The following is a 21,400-nucleotide window of genomic DNA, read 5'->3' on the forward strand; positions in this document are numbered from 1 at the left end:
TGTTCTCCATCCCCATTTGTTCACTCTACATATTTCCCTGAGAAGGATCACAAGGCAAATTGTTTAACATGGCTGCCTGATCCACAGAAAAGACTGGCTGTGTTAGCTAGGTTAGTTAGGTGGTTGTTTTATAAATTTTGGTTTTTGGTCACATTAAAAGGCTTAAATTAACTTTTTTAAAAATTCAAGTCTAAGTTACAGTCCGTTTGTTCTCTTGGAATGATGTTCACATTTATGAGTTTTATATTCCCTTGGAGTATAAAAGCTGATAATGTGTATGCTTAGACTTTTTTGATTTAATAAATTACAAGTTTTTTTTTTCTGGATAAATGTAAAAGAAAATGTGAATATAAGAAGTAAATGTGAATATAAGAATAAAACTGTTTAAAAATAAACAGAGGGATACAAGTGCTGGAAAATATGTGAAGAGAGAGATGTAAGAGATATTTATTTGGTGCAAAATCTATATTTTCTGTAGCATACTATATGAATTAACTTGTATGGTCAGTTTATTCAAACACCATAATTACATGGAACTTTGAATAGGGAGTGAGATATGGTTGGTTTGTACAGGTCAATATGAAGCCCCGATACATCCCAAAGTAATTTGGGCACAGAAAAATATATAATTGTGAAAAACCATTGAGGTATTGGGGGAAAATTTGGAAATATTAAATTTCCCCACCTGAGAAATTACTGATATTCTCATCAGCATTGGGGACTACCAATTTAGAAGGCTGATCCCTCAATCTTGGGGCTTGCCCTTTTGAAGCTTCTTACTGCAAAAGAGAGGCTATGCCTACCTACAATTGTGCCTAAGAATCCTCCCAGAGAAGCTCTTTTGTTGCTCAGATGTGGCCTTTCTCTCTCTAAGCCAACTCTGCAGGTATACTCACTTCCCTCCCCACTACATGGGACATGACTCCCAGGGGTGTAAATCTCCCTGGAAACATAGGACATGACTCCCAGGGTTAAACCGGGACCCAGCATCGTGGGATTGAGAAAGCCTTCTTGTACCAAAGAGGGAAGATAAATGAAACAAAATAAAGTTTCAGTGGCTGAGAGATTTCAAATGGAGTCAACAGGTCATTCTGGAGGTTATTCTTATGCATTATATAGATGTGGATTTTTAGTTTTTAGTGTATTAGAATAGCTAGAAGGAAATACCTGAGACTGTTGTACTGCATTCCAGTATCTATGATTCTTGAAGATGATCACATATCTATATAGCTTATATGGTGTGACTGTGTGATTGTGGAAAGCTTGTGGTCCACACTCCCTTTACCCATTGTATGGACAGATGACTAGAAAAATGGGGGCAAAAAGTAAATCAATAATTGGTGGGATGGAGGGGTATGGGATATTTTGGGTGTTCTTTTTTTCCCTTTATTTTTATCATTTTTATATTTATTTTTTTGAGTAATGAAAATGTTCAAAAATTGTGTTGATGAATGCACAACTATATGATGATACTGTGAACAACTGTACACTTTGGATTATTGTATGGGATGGGAATATATCTCAATAAAATTGCATTAAACAAAAAAAAAGTAAATGTAAAAGTAAAATGAACATTCTTTTTCATTTGTTTGCTTTATTCTTAAATGCAACCTACTTTTTCTAACCACATTCTAATGCCAGTCAACATTGATCTTTGTAATAGAATTCCCATTAAGTGTAGCAGTTTGAATTAAACGATTTTTAAAACATTTCAATATTCTTGTGTTTTTTAAATAATAGTCCAATATCATGAATTTTGTTGTTGCCTCCTTGCTCTAAAATTCTTAAAAATCTTTGCCAGTGACTTGTTAAAACAATTGTGCATGAAACAAAACGGTATATTCCTTTAGCTTCTAATAGCTTTCTGGTGTGTTGAATTAGTTTTGTATTTTAATAATTCTGTTTAGGAGATTATGGAAATAATTTTTTAAAATGAACTGTAAGGTCAATTGGTATTTAACACTGATAGGTTTAAAATATTGGGTATTTTTTCTGCTTCTTTAATTTATAATAAAACACCCAGACTTCACTTACCATATAACCTCAACTACTTGGAATATCAGCAGAAAAGAGGAGAGAATTTTTAAAAGGCAAAAAAATTGATGCCAGAAAATCCACATTCGTTTTAAAACCCATTCCAAAACTTTACTTAACAGAGAACCTCTTCAGTTTCAGAGCCTACTCACCTATATTTTAGAAACAGGTTTAAGAATGTTGTTACAGTTTTCTGCCATTCAGCAGGTTAGAAGCAAGGAGGTATATATACTTATAGCAGTAAGAGATAATATATGTTAGGAGAGGGACAGAAAAAGCATAAAAAGCCAATAGCAAGACTTGACAACATAGGCATCTAGTCAAACTTAACCTCTAGCTAAAAGAAATGATTATTTTAATGATAATGGGGGAAAATAATAGATATATATTTATCCATCTACAGTTAGGACACTGTCATTAATAAAAGTTTAAATTGTATATTATAGTATAGTATAACCTGTTGAAGAAAATAGATTTCTATAAAAATAGTTCATTTTTAAGTGTTTACTTCTTTACCTAAAAATTTACTTGTGGAACAGACCCTTTATTCTCCATGGCCTGATAACTGATATTATATAAAACTTGGCAAAAAAATTTTCCATAATTTTAAAGTTTTGGAAATATAAAGCTTAAAATTGGCTTTTGTGTTTCTTCACCAGACAGCTGGAAATGATCCATATTGTTTTGTGGAATTTTATGAGCATCGTCATGCAGCTGCAGCACTAGCTGCTATGAATGGGCGGAAGATAATGGGTAAGGTAAGCTGTCATAATTTAAAAGGTGACTTGGAGATTCTTAAGTTATATACAATTTTTGTTTCCTTTTTAGAAGCATTAAATTCACTTCACAGCGAAAGTTCAATTGTTTACATTAATAAAAAGGTAGGATAAAGCTTTTAGAGGGCATAGGCCTGTGTTGTTGTTAGGATTCTCCATGGTGCTTTGCGTAAACTTGTTTGAAACACCTAGGAACATTGGATGCTACTGGGGAAAAATAAAAGAGAAAAAGAAATACTGATACTTTAGGTAAGAAAGGTTAATTGAATGTTAACAGAAAACTACATAAGATTAGGATTTGTCAGTATTATTCGTGTAAATGTAGGTTAGAAGACAAGTATGGAAACTTTGACCAGAACTGGCATCTTGAAAGTGTTTTGTTGCAAACATGTGACTTCCCTTGTGTTTGCATAAATGCAAATCTAGTAATATCTGATTTTGAACTTTATTTTTATGGAGTATAAATGTAGACAATTTTTTTTTTTTTTAGGAAGTCAAAGTGAATTGGGCAACAACCCCCAGCAGTCAAAAGAAAGATACAAGCAGTAAGTATATTTTATACTCTTTGAACATTTGTTTTTATTGTACACAGTAGTTTTATTATAAAGCATATAAACATCATACATGTTTGCAGTAATGTTTTGATCGTTATCCTAAGATATGATTTAATGTGTTTGTGTTAATAAATTTAAGAACAAATCTAATCTTTGTCATCAGGTAGTACCGTTGTCAGCACACAGCGTTCACAAGGTAATTGTATCTTCTTAAACATAAAATGAAATCTCTTGAAAGGGTATTCACTAACCACCTGAAGTTTTTTTTTTGTTTGATATTGGGGGGAGGGAGGTGGGTGGGGATCGTATTTCTGTTTGTCTCTCTGGCAATATTTTTCCCCCTTCTTCCCAGTGTTGACAGAGTGTGGCTTGTCCACTACTTTGGTGCTATTTCAAGCTCTCTGACCCCCTTGGTGGCAGCTGATGCCTTAGAAATACTTTCACCAACTAAAGGGCAAGATACCCTGCTTCCTTGAGGTCACAATCTGTGCTTCATACCCAGATCTTCAGAATGCTTGAGTTGCTCCTGAAACAGTTTCCCAAATGGCAACCCAATATGTTGCTTAAGGCCTGCCAAATAGGGGTAACTTTTCTTTCCAAATATACTTTATCAAAATTTATATATGTCCATTTTAAAATGTTGGTCCAAATATTTTGCATTTTTAAGTGTTTTGTTTTTTTGTTTTGTTTTTTGTGTTTTTTTATTTTTTTGAGAATTGTCTTTTTTTTAAAAAACTTCAGATATGGGATCGTTATTTCTCTCCAATGCTTTTTTAATGGCTCTGATATAAAGTGAAGGGATTACTGTTTTCATTCTGTTGCCTTCAGTCTTAGTTCACTTGCACATGGATTCACATAAACTGAATGGTGTAATGTCTGGGCAACCAAAACTGTTGGCTTTTGAGAAAACTGTCAAATACTTTAACATCAAACTGTTGCAATGCAAGGTATTTCTTTGATTGTTCTTCACAAAATATGGTTTAACCAAGTGTATCATATAGCTAGCTTCAGTAAATATCTTAACTGAGGCCAATCTAGTCTACATAACTCATAATACCACTATTTTATTTTAGTTTGTTAAGCCTTAATATAGTGGTAAGCTAAATAAAAGTAAATAATTACTATTAGAATGGTAACTAAGTCATTAAATTGTTTCCCAAACTTAAACTTGTTATGTATTATTAGTTTATTTTCTTAGATAGTTTAATTGGCTTGCAGTAGAAATATAACTGTCAGTTTCAGGTTAGATATATCAGTCTTTTAGGAGAATATTTCCTGTATTGTCACCTTGATTCCTTATTTTTTTTAAATTGATAGGTTTTGTATAGCTATAGGATAGTGTTTTACTTATATTTTACTATAATCCATAAATTATTTTAAGAATGTATATTGAGTTGAGTTTAGTATTTTTAAAATTCTAAAGTTCTATTTTTCTTTTCACTTCCCCTTCCTTCCCCTTACAAGATCATTTCCATGTCTTTGTTGGTGATCTCAGTCCAGAAATTACAACTGAAGATATAAAAGCTGCTTTTGCTCCATTTGGAAGAATATCGTAAGTAACAGAAGATAAATTTGAAATGCTCTCAATTAGAAGCAATCCTATATAGAAGTAATTTGAAAATGATTTTATTGTGAATTTTGGACATTAATTTTAACACTTGGATATAATGTATTTCATTGTTTATTATTTTCCCATTGATGAATAAATCTGTGGTCTTCATTTATTTTTAAATCCTTTTCCAATTAGCGTTAGTTTTAAAGAAACAAATTTGCCATTGTACATATTGTAGTTTCTTAATATAGGTGTTTTGCTAGCTTGGTGATAATCGTTATTAAACTTTTGTGACTAAGGAATTTAGATCTCTGGGCACTTATATGATACCATGCATTTTTGTATTAATATGTTTTAACAAAAAGAAACCTTAATGATTCAATCTGAAAAGCAGTTATTAAATGTCATTTTCTCAGTCTCTGGCCTTTTTTTTTCCAATTAACAGTAGTAGTGTGTCTTAGTATTTTGTGAAGCACTGTCTTGCTTGCGTTTGTTATTAATCATACATTTTAGGCCCTTTGTAAATAGCTCACTCAAGGTAGCATTCATCATAGAACTTGCATATTTTGAAAAGCATGCCATATTAGTGTAGGAACAACAAGTTGATTATAGTACTCTATTAGAAGTTATTGTTGGGTTTCTAGTTGCTTTTTTGTTGTTCCTGCTGTGTTCGTAAAAGGGAAATGGTAGATGTGGTTTGGTGACAAGGTGAGGAGACTGGAAAGTAGATAATAGTATTGGTGATGAATTTCTGGGGTTTTTGTATGAAGATTTTTAGTTCCTTGGTAAGAGGCTTATATTACAAAGTATAGTGGCCAGGGAATGGCTGTGTATAAGGGGTCAACTTAAAGGCATTCACAAAATTAGGTATGAATAGATTGTTCCGTTAGGTGACATTTTTCTTTGACTGTGAGAGCTAAATAGGAAAATAAGGAAGGTTTTAATTTCTTGATTGTTCCTTTTAATCTGTTGTAAATTTTGATAATGTTTAGTTTGTTTTCAAATATCTGGAGTCCTAACCTTTGTCCTCTCGAGGATCCTATAATTTCTGTAAACAAAATTTTGTTTTTACTTTCATTTTGGTATGGAGAGTCTTTTTATGTTTCATCCCATTCTCAGAGTAGTCACAAGACCATAAGAGGATTAAGAAATCTGATCTAGATCTTTGGCTTTTTTTCCTTAGATTATCTTTTCAGAAAAATGTGCAAGAGTTGAATGTATTTCAAGGCTAACATTTCCTAAAACTTAACTTGGAGAAGACAAAACCTTTCTAACATTAACAGATTAAGTAAGTTCTTATTAAATGCCTTCCTTTTGTTAGAAGTAGCTTTTCTGGAAGAGCTTTTAGTTTGGGATTAGTTTGCAGATTTTCTTATGGTCATCCATGCTTATTAATGGTTGTTTTATCTTGGAAGGCCTTTACATTTTATAATTTTCAGTTGGGGTAATGTATAATTTCTGAGTTAATTTAGGCTATTCACAAGAGTTTGCTTTCTTAAATTTAAAAAACCGTTTGGTGGTTGATAGCTTATTTTCCTGATTTGTTGTTGTTGTTGTTGTTGCTGAAGATAAAAAGTTGGTAACTATCTTGAAGTGTTCTGTGACAGTTAGATACTCTCTGTAGAGTGCCTACAACAGTGCTTGGTTTATGGAAGGTGGCCTATTTAGTATAAAAATATAATGGTTCCTTCTTTTCATGATCCATACTGTTTAATTTCTTCCTGTTCCTTGAGTTTAGGGAAGTCTAGAAAATTTTGGAATAGAAGTGAATCAGCTACCAAATTAAATGCATGTGTACCATACAGATAATTTAATAAGTATTTTTTTTACATATTGAGAAGTGACTTTCATTTATTTTCCTTTCACCATCCCCTCTTTGTCATTTTGACCCTAAACACTTAATGAATCACTTCTAAATTGATCTAAAGTATGATTATGTATACTTTAATATAAAATTACATTGCATGGCTTTCTGACTTGGGTTTTTGTTGTGAAAGTGCCTGTTTTGTTCATGTGTCCTGAGAGAACAAGCATTGTGACATACCTGGCTAACTTAAAAGCAGATTGCCTGTGAAGCACAATTTGAGTCCAATTTTTTTGAGGTATGGAGTTTTAGCTATCATGGCTGGGTTTTTACTCAATCTCAAATAATAGGGCTCTGGTTATTTTGCAGAGTGTCTCTGAAGAATGGACAGAATTGCCCTGGCTAACTACAAGCTACGGTTCACAGTGGATAAATGTTGGCGTGCTTTTTTACTTTCTGATTTTTTTTAATTTTGCCTTTATATCTCATAGTTTCCAATCAATCTTATATGATTGCTATTATAAAATTCAATATAAAATCTTTTCTTGTATAGTTTAAAACTAAAGTTGTGTGTCTAGTATTTTTCTTCAATGATTTAACATTTCTGAAAATGTGACGTTCTCAAAATTATCATTTTACCCATAGTCCAAAGGGGGGGTATGAATTAATTTGAGAAAATGAAATAATTTAATTAATTTAAGGGATATACACCTTTTACATTCTTTTAGTTTCCAGTTTTCTATTTTAATTTTTTAATGATTAGGTAAAATGTGGTGTCAAATAGCAAGTTATAACTTGCATGGTTAAAGAAAGCCATTCATCTGATGTGTCTGTGAACTCTATAAGTGGTTGAGTAAATTGTATGAATAGCTGCTTTCACCATGCTCAGTGTTTAAAAGTTTAAAAAGCATTTTGAAGTGGGAAGCAATTTCTGTACAATATATACATATCTAGTTAAGTTATTGATTTGCATGTTTAGAAAATTAAGCCCCATTTGCTAATACATGATAAATTTTATAGACTAAATGGTGACTTTGCATTAATGGTTCACTTTAATGAAGGTGAAACATGAAAATGAGTTGTATATAAAATTATCTCTTTATATCCAAAGGACAGTTTGCAAATCTAAGTTTCTGATTGCTTCTGATTTCAGAGATGCCCGAGTGGTAAAAGACATGGCAACAGGAAAGTCTAAGGGATATGGCTTTGTCTCCTTTTTCAACAAATGGGTGAGCTCAATAAGAAGTGGTGTGTATACAGTGCTTTAAGAGTGAAGAGTAAAAATATTTAGTTTGCTTTAATTATTATTATTTTTTCCATCTGCCATTTGTCCTTTTGCTGATAACTAGAACCTCCACTAGCACATTCTTTCTCCTCTTTGGTCATTTAATCAGCGTTCATCTAGCACCTCATGTAAGCAAAGTACTGATAAAATGTTTTCAGAATATAGAAAGTAGAGATGTTAAAATTATCAGCAAAAGGTAGATACTGGAAAATCTCATTTCTGAATTTAATTCATTATCTCCCTGTTTTATATTACCACATATTAAAAATTAACTAACCTCTTCTTGACCAAAAGGGGGATGTGAAATGAAATGAAATAAGTCTCAGTGGCTGAGAGACTCCAAAAGGAGCCAAGAAGTCACTCTGGTGGGCACTCTTAATGCACAATATAGATAACCCTTTTTAGGTTCTAATGAATTGGAATAGCTAGCAGTAAACACCTGAAACTATCAAACTACAACCCAGAACCCTTGAATCTTGAAGACAATTGTATAACAATGTAGCTTATGAGGGGTGGCAGTGTGATTGGGAAAGCCATATGGATCACACTCCCCTTTGTCCAGTGTATGGATGGATAAGTAGAAAAACGGGGACAAAAAAAAAGGCACCCAGTGTTCTTTTTTACTTTAATTGTTCTTTTTCACTTTAATTTTTATTCTTATTACTTTTGTGTGTGTGGTAATCAAAATGTTCAAAAATTAATTTTGATGATGGACGCACAGCTATATGGTGGTACTGTGAACAATTGATTTTACGCTTTGTATGACTGCATGGTATGTGAATATATCTCAATAAAATTGAATTATTAAAAAAATTAACAAAATGCTCTGATCAGTGTGGAGTTTTTAAAAAAAATTATATACTAATATATTTGAAAATTTCTCATCATTTTTTCTTTCATTCAACAATTATTTCCTGAACACCCGTTTACATGGGCTTGAAATTTCTGGATTTTGCAGAGAAAAGGAATAGTGCAGTTTGTCCAGTGGAGATGTGAGTGTAGGGAGTATAAAAAAGGAAAGGCTCATATATAAAATGACAACTGGATAAAATCTTTGGAGAGTCTTCCATACAATGTAGTGTTATGCCATTGTAAAGAAAAAGAATGAGGAAGCACTGTAAGTAGTGATTATGTAAATAAAGATCTCCACGATACATTGTTAAATGAAAAGGCTAAATTGTGTAAAAAGGAAGGGAACATAAATTTGCCTGACATGCATGTATTGTTTTCATTTTCCCCTGGAGGGATAAACAAGAAACTGGTGACGGGGGTTTCCTGTTTGGGGATAGGTGATGAAAACTAGGCAGATGGGGATGGGGAGAGACACTTCTCACTATGTTGTAATAGTTGATGTATTTGAACCCTGAAAGTGTATTACCAATTCAAACAATTAAAAAATTTAACTTTTTTAGTGTGATAACTGAAGGTCCAAAATAGTTGAGTACGAAGATATACCTCTAAAAATATGGGGATCTATGGTAGAATTTGTATGCACTTATCTTGGAGGGTATACCAAGGTTGCATTAACCTTGGATTTTATTGTATTACCTTTCTGACTAGTAGTTGCCAATGTGAAGTGCAGAAATACTGTTCTTTTTATATTAGCCTTAGAATGAGCCATTAAAAGTTTTTGGTAGTAGGAAATGTTTTTTAGAAAGATTTTCTTACTTTAGTAAATGGAATATATGAAATAACTATTACATTGTTTGTTTCTCAGTGACTCCAGGTTAAATTTATGAACATAAATTATTGTAATATGCTATGATGTAGAGGTTCCTTCTAGGAATTAAAAAAAAAAAATCTATCTCTGTGCAGCTTTTTGCCAACTAGTGTCAAAACTTGTTTTTTTTTTTTTCTAGTTCTTTTGTCTGCTTACATTGGAACTAATGGCTAGGTGTCCTCATTTATTTTATTTGTTATAGCAGCTTGCAGCCATTTTTGCTTAAAATTTATTCAAATAAAAAAATCTGCTCTAAAAATGTTTATATGACTCGCAAGTCCAGGCTGGAGAATATAGAATGCACTGCAAAAAAGTTGGGGAAACATAAGAGATCAGGGAGAACCTAAGAGGTCAGTGAAAACCCACAGATTAGAAGAAAAGTGGGAAAAAAGTAAGCATATTGAGAGGTAAAAAGTTATAAGCTTGGCTATCTGGGTGTCCCATCTACCACTCACAAGTTTTGTTTTGTTTTTTCTGTGAAAAAAGAAAATAAAAACTATTGAGAGCATAGTTGTTTCTAAAAGCTTTATTGTGTTACTCAACTAGGATATTTTGGAAAAGTAGAAAAAAATACCTTGTGCAGTGGATAGATAGCCACAGTTAGTGTGAGTTCCTTGGAGGACTGATCAGATTTTGAGTTAAGTTTTAATGCTATTTGGAGAAATAGTTGGGGCTTTTAGGTGGGCTAGGAGCTCATTCTTCCCATTTGAAATTATGTAATATAGACACTATTGAGTGCATGTTTAGGTTTGAACTAGAGTCAGATAACAAGGATCTCTGCATGTGGCTTCTGGAGTCAGCCAAAAATGGATTTGAATATTCAAAACCATCATATGATAGGTATGACTTTGAGTTACTAATTTAATCTTCCGAAGTCTACATTTCAACTTCTATAAATTTTTTTTAATATGTGATTGGTACTCTGGTGTCATGCAGTGCCTTGGCCTTGGTTGCAGTTACCCCATGTCCCTTGCCTCTTTCCCTCTGCCGTACATGCTAAACAAAACCTAGTACTGGTCAAACTCAGATTTTCTGCCTACTCCAGAAAAATCATACAGCTGAGTCAGCTGGCTTCATTTCTGATTTCATGATCACCCACTTTACATGAGTATTTGGTACTTTCCTTGCAAATCTGTGTTTCTCTAGGAAGTTAGATATCCCATTCTTTGTGAGAAAACTAGTTCATACCCTCTTTTATCTCTTCACATTTCCCTCTCTCCTTCCTCTGTCATCACCCGGAGCTGACAACCTTATCTCATGCCTCATTGAAAAAAACAGAAACTATTATGCAGGAAGTCCTTCATCTTTCAACCACCAAACCCTGCATAAAATGCATTCTTCTTCCCCTTTTTCCTCCCATTATTGTGGAGGAAAAATCCTTACTGTGAAAGGCCAAATCACATATGATTAGGATCCCACCTCTCTTGCCTTTTCAAGGACTTTGATCCTGTGCTTATTTGTTGTTGTTATTTTAGTAACAGCTTTATGGAGATATAATTCACATACCATGAAATTCAATCATTTAAAGTGTACTAGTCAGTGGTTTTTTGTATTTCACATAGTTCTACAACCAGCACCACAATTTTAGAACATTGCCATCACCCCAAAGAGAAAACCCAAACCCAATAGCAGTCACTCCCCTTTTCCCTCCACCCACCCTTCACCCAGCCCTAAGCAACCACTAATCTGTCTCTGTAGATTTGCCTGTTGTGAACATTTCCTATAACTGGAATCATATAATATGTGCTGTGCTTATTCTTGCTGTCCTGTGTCATCAGTCTATCCCTCTTCACTGGATCATTCCCCTCAGCCAAAAAACATGTTCTAGTATCTCTTTACATTTGACCCCACAACCCTTCCTGAGCTATATCCCTATTCTCTTTAATTTAGAATCAAACGTCTCAAAAGAGTTGTTTGAATATGCTTCCACTTCTTCATCTCCCATTCATAACCACTTCGCCACCCAAGTCTCCTCCGCCTCCCAATAAAGTTTTTTCCTCTTTTGAGAGTGATTAGTAAACAATGTTTCTTTTTAGGAATATGCATTTCCTTTTTATGTTTCTGAAGAAAGGCTTTGAACTCGCCTGAGTTCCTTTAGTGGTTGCTCATTTGACACATGCAAACTAAAGGTACTCCCCCATTTATTTTCCAACCCCCTCTAAGCTGGTTTTTGCTTTCGCTTTCTACCAACACAACTCTTTCAAGGTCATCAGCGATCTCTTATCTTATTGACCTGATTCCTTCGTTTCATAACAGTATACTTTTGTGGGTTTCTTCCTTTTTGCTGACTGCTACTCCTTAGTGACCTTAGCTAGCAATTTTTCCTTTATCTTCTTTTCCAGTTTTGCTGATTTCAGGGCCCTGTCCCAGGCCACCTTCTTTTATCTAGTCTTTCTTCATGACCCTTGAGTTTTATATCTCCAGTCCAGTCTTTCTCTGTATTCCACACTTATAACAAATGATCTTCACTTAGATGTCTCACAGACATCTCAAAGTTAATGTTTCTTAAATGGAACTCTGTTTCTTCCTCAAACCTGTTCCCTTCCACTCTCCCCATCTTTCTTCCCATTTTTGTAAATGCCAACACCGTCCTCCCAGCTATCTAAGCAGGACTGACAGTTATCTTTGATTCCTCCCCTTTATCTTACTACCCTCAACCCCCCAGTTCTGTTGACTCTACCAGCAGATTACATCTGCTGCTATTGGCAACCAATAATTTTTGCCTAGAATGTTGTAATAGTCTCATAAAGCATCTTTTTCCTTTCACTGCCTATCTCCCTAAATCATGACAGTCTCTTACAATTTCATTCTCCTGTACCCTTCATTTTTTTGTTGGGTTTTTTTTTTTGGTATTTAAATCATATTTTTTATTGTAGAATATAACATATATGTAGAAGTGATAACGTTCCAAGTGCAATTAAACAAGTAGTTAGCAAATTTCAAAGATGTTATGGGTTACAATTCCGCAGTTGCAGTTATTTCCTTATTGTAAAATATAACATATATGCAAAAAGGTAGTATCTTTCAAAGGATGATTTAATAAGTATTTATATAGGAAATTTATAAAAATGTTATGAGTTACAGCACCATAGTTTATTTCCTTATTCTGAAATATATATACAAAAAGGTGATAACTTTCAAATTACAATTTAACAAGTAGCTATAGAATAAATTTCAAAGGATGCTATGGGTTACAGTTCCACCATTTCAATTCCTTCCTTCTAGCTATTCTAATACCCTAGCAATTATGAAAAAGAAAATTTAATATAGGGATTCACTATTCGTAATCTTTTGTTAAAAAGTCCATCTTGTTTTTTGCTACCCCTTCCTCTAGTTTAATCGCTTTCCTGAACTTTGGGAATGTCTAAGCAGTGACTACCCCAACTTGTTCATGTTGAAAAGGGGTGTCGACTTTATGTGAAAAGGGGACACATCTAGTTGATGTTCTTGAAGAGGCTATTGCCTCTGGATTTGGGGACTTAGCTGGCATAGGAGCTCTCTGAAAGATTTAAGTTTCTGAAGAATAAACTTGGTGAGTGAAACTTTTATAGTCTCAGATAGGGATTTGGGTATTCTTTAGGTTTTGGGACTACTGTTGACTTGGGCTTATCATACTGTGGTCATTTGGCATATCTCGGTGAAGCCTGCATAAGAGTAACCTCCAGCCTCTTGACTCTATTTGAATTCTCTTAGCCACTGAAACTTTATTTTGTTTCCTTTCTTTTCCCCCTTGTTCTGGTTTGCTAATGCTGCTGGAATGCAAAATACCAGAAATGAGTTGGCTTTTATAAAGGGGGTTTATTTGGTTACAAAATCACAGTCTTACAGCCATAAAGTGTCCAAGGTAAGGCATCAACAACAGGTACCTTCACTGGAGAAAGGCTACTGGCGTCCGGAAAACCTCTGTTAGCTGGGAAGGCACATGGCTGGCATCCACTTGCTCCCAGGTTGCATTTCAAAATGGCATTCTCCAAATGTTGCTCTTGGGGCGTTTTGTCCTCTCTTAGCTGCAGCTCTTCCAAAATGTCACTCTCAGTTGCTCTATAAAATGTCATTCACAGCTGCTCTGCATCTGGGCCTGTGTGGTTCTTTTTAAAGTACTCCAGTGATCCAATAAAGACCCACCCTAAATGGGTGGGGCAATACCTCCATAGAAATAATCCAATGAAAGGTCTCGCCCACAGTTGATTGAGTCACATCTCCATGGAAACACTGAACCAATAGGTTCCAACCTAATCAACATTAATATATCTGCCCCCACAAGATTGCATCAAAGATAATGGCGTTTGGGGGGACATAATACATCCAAACCAGCACACCTCTTTTGGTCAAAAAGGGATTCTCAACCCCTCAATGCCAGGTTCAGGCTCATTCCCGGAATCCATGTCCCATGTCTCCAGGGAGACTCACACCTGGGGGTTCCTGTCCCATGTTGGGGCGAGGGTGATTAATTTACTTGCGGAGTTAGGCTTAAAGAGAGAAAATCCACATTTGGGCAACAAAACAGGTTCTCTGGAAGTGATTCTTAGGCATACTTATAGGTTGACATAGCCTCCCCTTTACAACCATAAGTAAGTGTCACCTGAGCAAGCCTCAAGAGCGAGGGCTTGACTTACAAAGGAGGGGGGGTTCCTAAGTTCACATAGCATATGTTATGTCCATGATAATCCATCCATATTTCACATGACCATCTCTTAGTTGTACAGTACTCACCATTTTAAACAGTTCTTATTACCCAAAACACCTTGTAGCTCTTTTCAGCCCTTAATTATTTGTCTCTAGTATTTGTGTTGTACCCTTCCTTTTACTCACTAGAGTCCACTGAAACTAGTCTTCTTTCACATGCTTCTTTCAGATGCATACCAAACTCTTTCCAGCCTTAGCACCTTTGCAATACTTTTCCCTCTTATCTGGGCTTTCTTCCCTATTCTTTTGGCCTGGCTAGCTCCTGTCCCTCTCAACTTCAGCTGCTTAAATGTCATTTTAGGGAGAACTCTCCCTATTCATGCTGCCTAAAGTAGAGCTCCATGTCCATTTTCTGTCTCAGCCTTTTGTTTCTATCATGGCACCTACCACGATTGTACTTTGTCTACCAAAAAATATAAGGTCCATGGTGACAGAGAGACCATGTCTGCCTTCCACGCTAATGTATCCCTAGTACTTAACCTGGTGCCTATTATGTAGTAGTTGTTCAGTACTTGTGTGATGGACGAATCAGAGAGACCAAATACTACACTAACAAACTTGTTGGATTGTGTAAAGTGAGCTTTTCATCCATAATAATTTGAGATGTTGCATGAACTGTATGATAGCTATGTTAGTGGCTTTGGGTCTCAGGACTTTTTCACATGATTAACATTCCCAAAGCCTGATATCCAAATCAAAGAAAGATAAGAATTAAAAAGCACCATTGTATTTTAGGAAAGCTATCATATATTGTGTTTTTCTTATAGCATTTTCATTCAGAGAACATTTGTGACAAACAACCATGAATTTTCTCTACTGCGGAAAGTTGTTTAACATCAACTAATAGTGGCTTCTTTGTTGTTTTCTAATGTTGTGCGGAACAGGATGCTGAAAACGCCATTCAACAGATGGGTGGCCAGTGGCTTGGTGGAAGACAAATCAGAACTAACTGGGCAACCCGAAAGCCTCCAGCTCCAAAGAGTACATATGAGTGTAGGTGTATTGGAGAAGAAAAGGAAATGTGGAGTTTTGGAGAAAAATACACTAGATTTTAAATGTTAGAGCTGTTCCCGGAGACTTAATGCAGAAATAGATGAGAAGCAAATCAAGACTACTGTTCCAAAAATGTACTTAGTTTTCATTTTTGTAATTTTATCAAATGATATTATCTCTAATGTCAAGTCTCCTATTAAAAATAGAGAATACTGGGTAATTTTTTATATATTCTTGGGGGTGGTTTAATTCTAAATTCTAATGTAAATATGTATTATGTAAGCAATTTGGTCAAGTTAAATATTAACATTACAGTAGTGTAGTTAATGCTGCTTTTCTCTTTCTGAACATTTTATTAAATGAATTAGAGACATAAAATTCTTTTTCCCTCCCCAGCAAACACCAAACAGTTATCATATGATGAGGTTGTAAATCAGTCTAGTCCAAGCAACTGTACTGTATACTGTGGAGGTGTTACTTCTGGGCTAACAGGTAAGAAGGCTTTACCTTTACTGTGTGACATCTGAAGGTTAATTTTTAAAACCAGAAGCTTAATATTTGGAGGATGTTTTTATAACAATGTATTTTTGTTTGTTTTTCTTTTTGCCTCACAGAACAACTAATGCGTCAGACTTTTTCACCATTTGGACAAATTATGGAAATTCGAGTCTTTCCAGATAAAGGATATTCATTTGTTCGGTAGGGGTGGTTTTTAAAAACTTTTCCCCCAAATAGTTTTGAATGTTTAACTTAGTGGTTTTCTTTAAAATTTACCTTGGTTATAAAGATATAGACATTTCTCCAGCATAGCATTTAGCATATAGCTGCTATGTTTTATAGTTCCCCCATTTGAACACAGGCCAACAAAACACATCCTTTATTAAAACACATTTCTCCATAACTACAAGGTCTTTGGGGGAAAAAATTGCCAAGAAAATACACCATTTGGTTGATTCTTTTATGTGAACTACCTGTTTTACCTTGGGCTCAGCTTGATTTTTAAAAATAGATTTTATTCATAAATATTTAAAAGAATTTGTATTGGTGATTCTTAATATTGTTTTCAATAGGTTCAGTTCCCATGAAAGTGCAGCACATGCAATTGTTTCAGTTAATGGTACTACCATTGAAGGGCATGTTGTGAAATGCTATTGGGGCAAAGAAACTCTTGATATGATAAATCCCGTGCAACAGGTGAGAGGGTTCTTGACTTTGGAAAGTAATTGCTGGGCTAAAGATATAAATGAAATTTGTTGATAATCCTTGTTAATAAGTTTCTAGTTGAAACAATAGTATATAAGGGCTCTTCCTACATGTATTATAGTTCCAGAGTGGTGTTTCATGGATTGCAGTGGTGACATGATGAATGTGACCGCCTCAATTGAATCATGCTCACACAGTGGATTTTAAAATGCTCCGACAAACCTAACAGGGTATTAAATCTTTTTTTAATACTTGGTAGATTTATTCACATACTGTTTGGAGAACTCACAGGCATGCTTGACTCAACTGAAACAAAAATGTAGCTATAAATATATTTAGGACCTTGGCATTTTCTTCCAGATTTTGCTGCTTCTGTTTTTTTCCAGGCAGCTTTAGTGGTTCAAACTTAATCCCACAAAGATTTCTATGAGGAAGTTGTAAATGGAGCACAGAGAAAGCAGTAAGAAAATCTTAAAGCAAACCATATAGGAATCATCTTTATATCTTCCCTATCTAAAGGAACCAGTTGTTTGGATCGTTTACAAAACACTAAACATTATACTGAGCTTGATATTTAATACTAGGGCATTATTTGCTGCCTTACAAAGGGTCTGCTGATCCAAGTATCATGTAGAACTGTAGCAGTAAAACCTTACTTTTTTAGTAATCTCTTACTAAGCTCTTGTTTTCTTGTCACTTTAATTGTAATGATGCCCCTGTGTGTTGTGGCAAGTATTTATGGTACATTAATTAGGACTATATCTGTACAAATAGATTCACTAATACTAACTTACCTATTACAATTTTATTTAAAAGCAGAATCAAATTGGATATCCACAAGCCTATGGCCAGTGGGGCCAGTGGTATGGAAATACACAACAAATTGGCCAGTATATGCCTAATGGTTGGCAAGTTCCTGCATATGGAATGTATGGCCAAGCATGGAACCAGCAGGGATTTAAGTAAGCAGATTTACTCTTTTCTTTTTATTAGCTTTAGAAAATGTCAAGAATTAGGAAGAAATTTTAATTATTAGTTAATGTGGCCCCCTGTTGAAAGCATAGTTTTAGCCTTTGTAGGACTTAGTGTAGAATGGTTTTAAATTTATAGTTTTAAGTGATTCTCTTTAAAAATTTGCCTGGAACTATGTTGCCTTAAAATGTGACCAACATCAAAAAAATTTGGTAATGCTTAATAATGAATTGACTTACTTGTTAGTAAGAAATAAGAGCTTAACAGTTAAGCTTATTTACATGACAGATGATCATTTAGTAAGCCATTCTTGGATATAGTTACTTTGATAAGCAGTTGTTTTATTTAGTATCCTTTTTTCTATGCAGAGTGTTTATTTGCATATTGTTATATGGCAGCCTTCCTTATATACTCTGAATTACACAGTTTTACTTAAATTTCTGAAGAACAAATTGGAAATAAAAACACATTGCAGTTAAAAAAGTGCTGTAATGTTGGAAAAATGTATCAACTCACATGTGCTAACAATTGTTTTAAAATTTCTTCAAGTAATATAAATGCTAGTCCTTATTATACCAAATGATCAAGTTTTTTCTGATAGTGGCTTGTTCAACATATGTCCAACCCAAATGGACAATTTCCTTTCTGAGATGGAAGATGGGTTTTTCTGAGTTCACAGGGGATAAATGTTTTTAATTTGTATATTAAGGATATTTTCTTAGCTGCAATTTCTAACAAAATTAAACTGTCCAAATTAAATGGGATGCTTGCTCTTAAGTGAAAAAACTTTTGTCTTTGCTTTTCCTAGCATAACAGTTATTCTTTTATTTGGAGTTAAGAAAAAGTTTCTTTCTCATTTCCCATGTATTTGTTATTTGTACTTGGCATTACATTTTGTTTAATCAGTGGATTTCCCCTGACCTCTGCTTCTTTCACATTCTCTACCAGCCAGACGCAGTCTTCTGCACCGTGGATGGGTCCAAATTACGGCGTGCAGCCGCCTCAAGGGCAGAACGGCAGCATGTTGCCGAGCCAGCCTGCAGGGTATCGTGTGGCAGGGTATGAAACCCAGTGAGAAAGGACTCCAGAATCTAAAGCCAGTGGCTTGAGGCTACAGGGAATGTAGTAAAGCCGTTGTTTACTTAAAGATTTATCAAATCAGTCAGTGCAAATGTCAGATACAATGTATTTATTTAAAAGATTCATTTTTTAATCATGAAATTACTTATCATCCACATTGTTTTAAAAAGAAACAAGATGCTGGATGTCTGCCAATTTTTGCCTTCATTACCTTTTTTGATAAAGTTTCTCAGATCCTTGTTTCAAATACAAATGCAGGGATTGCTGCCACTTTTTAAACATTAAGAGGCAGAAAATTGCACAATGTTGAACTTTTCTCCACTAAAGTAGTGTTCAGTTCTAGTTTGCATTCCTGATATGATTTAAAACATGTAATATAAAGATGTAAAAAAAAAAAAAGAAAAACCAAAACTGTGCCAAGTCTAGGAGTCTTTGTAATCTTCAGCTTGTGCACCATTCTGTTTTAGGTTTTAAAAAAGTAGACATTGTTCGAGCTGTCCCATCTTCACCGTTATCCCTTTGGGATTTTTAAATATAAATTATTAGTTTACATCATTTTTGTATCTACATTTTTTTCACAAATTTGTCTTGCCTTATTAAAGTTCTGTAAAATATACTTAAAGGCAAAAATGATGTTCACTTAAATTGAAAACTTTTCTCAGATGGATTGATAATTGCATTCATTTTGTGTTTTATAAGAGAAGGTGCCTCAAGAATTCCGTTGGATCTGTTTAAAAGGATTTTTATCTTCTGTGATAAATTTTGCTGTGTACCAGGAAATATAAAAACAAACTTGTTATAAAGAAAATCTCTGAAATGTGATACATTCTTATGAACTCATGTTAATTTCCATGTGTCAGCTTCTACATTTACATGTATTATTTCATTATGTAAAATGTTTTAGCAATTTAATATTTTGCACAGTTAGCAAACTTTGTCATTTCCTTCTTACAAGTATCATGCAGAGCTGACATGAGATTTATAGGATTTTAAGTTGTTTGCATGTGAATATCAAATACACACTTTGATAGTCTTTGAATACAAAGTCATCTGCTCTTGTTTTTCAAGAATTTTGAGAAACAAAGTTGTATGTAAAGGGATAAAATAATTTTCCATTTTGTAGTTAGATTTACTCAAAAAGAGAAAATCAACTTAATTTTACTATGTACAAATGATAGCTGTGAAACTGTAGAATATCCTGTGTCAGGCTTGGGGTTCATTGCAAACCCCAAAATTAGCCTGAAGGACCAGCCAGACAAAGCATTTTTTAAATGTTCAGAGGCCAAAACAAAAACTTAAAACCCTACCTCCTTAAACAGCCTTCAAAGAGGAGAATCCTCAGTGCAATCATTATTTTGATTCTTTTGGTACCTGTTTTCCTGGAGTTTCCAATTTTATTATTTTGGGGTGGCTCCAAGCATTAAGAGGTTAAATCTTTGATGGCATGTTCTAGTTTTTAAATTTCTAGTGCATTTCCGAGTCTTAGAAGAGATGAGGCATATTTTGTTTTGTTTTCAGTGAAGGTCACAAACCTCCTTCCTCTACTCACAAAGGGGAAAGGGACTCCAGTATACATATTTGGATGGTTGGTTGTTTTTAAGACTTCAGAGAACTCCCACTGTTTTATTTAGGAACAGAAAAGGCCTGCAAAATCGTCGTTTCCTGGTCTGTAGCTACCAGGTAGGAGCAGATGACTCTAAGCTGGTCTCTAAGTCAATACACTTCTAAACCAGAGCTCATAAGTGAATAATTCTGGAGCTCAGTTCTATGCAGTTGTACTGATGTTTCATTAAGTCACTGTGTATTTTTAAGTGTTGGTACATTAAAAGTTGCTTTATGGAAGATGAGTAAATTTTTTAAATATCTGGAAATATTATTTCCTCATTAACTTCTACAGATCAGGGCATGCAACCAAAAGCATCTTAAATGAAGCACTCTAAAAATATTAAATATCAGGAAGTTATTTTTAGATTTCTTCTGGCTTATGTTTCTATTTTAGGAGCCTCGTTATTTTTCTCTTATTCAAAAATATTTTATTTCCTGAACCTCTTATGGACTGCAGGGTCAATTATTTGGGCATAAATAATTTAACATAAGCAAAAGTATAATTTTTCTTTTATTTTGATTATCTCAAGTAGTAACACTTTATTAGCCAATTTATTTTCATATTGCACAAATTTTTAAATGTACATTGCTTTTTGAGAAGAAAGTGGTAGCATTACTCATAATGAAAAGGTTACTACTGAACAGATTCACATTTCAGGAACATTGCTAACTTCTATTTAAATTTTACCCTTGGTGTTAAATCATTTAAAGATATTTCAATCTAAAAGTCATACTAGTATTAATATCAGGTGAAAAATTAAAGTTTTAAAAACGGTTTCATTCTGTGCAATATGCATTCAGATTTTACTTTGAAATACATCTGGTACTGTAAAGAACCTGAAGTGATTCACTTAAATGGTCATTAATCTAGTATTCTTTACCCTGACTTTTGGATATTAAAGTTCCTTTATGTTTTCTATAGCCTGTGGGATCTTCTCGCAGTCATTATTGTGTGTGAGAGATTTTTTTTTTTTTCTTTTTTGGTCTAGCCATATTGTTGTATTCACTTAGATATTTGTTAGATTTTTTTTTTTAAGTCTTATTCCTGAAATCATGGTTTGCATTGGATTACTGCTTAATACCACAGAGAAGGGCATTTTGCCCATCTAATTATGAGACCAGGATCTCATTTTCCC

The 21,400-nt window shown here is 34.1% G+C and overlaps 1 protein-coding gene across 16 annotated transcripts in view; it reads left to right on the plus strand.

Annotated features, from left to right (window-relative positions):
• TIA1 (TIA1 cytotoxic granule associated RNA binding protein) overlaps positions 1 to 21,185 on the plus strand; it is a 34,104-nt gene extending 12,919 nt beyond the window's left edge. Inside the window, exons 3-13 of one of the 16 annotated variants that reach the window (XR_005212331.1) lie at positions 2,694 to 2,792; positions 3,301 to 3,355; positions 3,528 to 3,560; positions 4,829 to 4,916; positions 7,874 to 7,949; positions 15,296 to 15,404; positions 15,801 to 15,896; positions 16,019 to 16,103; positions 16,475 to 16,598; positions 16,729 to 16,837; positions 17,427 to 17,564. Coding sequence is in view for 10 of the 16 variants with exons in the window: in XM_037806735.1 (XP_037662663.1) it covers positions 2,694 to 2,792; positions 3,301 to 3,355; positions 3,528 to 3,560; positions 4,829 to 4,916; positions 7,874 to 7,949; positions 15,296 to 15,404; positions 15,801 to 15,896; positions 16,019 to 16,103; positions 16,475 to 16,598; positions 17,424 to 17,569; positions 18,528 to 18,654 (1,038 nt within the window). In the remaining 6 variants the exon portion in view is untranslated. Of the gene's footprint in view, positions 1 to 2,693; positions 2,793 to 3,300; positions 3,356 to 3,527; positions 3,561 to 3,632; positions 4,917 to 4,980; positions 7,156 to 7,873; positions 7,950 to 15,295; positions 15,539 to 15,800; positions 15,897 to 16,018; positions 16,104 to 16,474; positions 16,599 to 16,728; positions 16,838 to 17,423; positions 17,570 to 18,527 lie in introns of those variants that run through there. The other 15 variants (XR_005212330.1, XM_037806735.1, XM_037806736.1 and 12 more) reach the window with 15 other exon arrangements.
• Positions 21,186 to 21,400: the final 215 nt, after the last annotated feature.

This window comes from Choloepus didactylus, chromosome 17, assembly GCF_015220235.1.
Source record: "Choloepus didactylus isolate mChoDid1 chromosome 17, mChoDid1.pri, whole genome shotgun sequence".
Taxonomy (NCBI): Eukaryota; Metazoa; Chordata; class Mammalia; order Pilosa; family Megalonychidae; genus Choloepus; species Choloepus didactylus.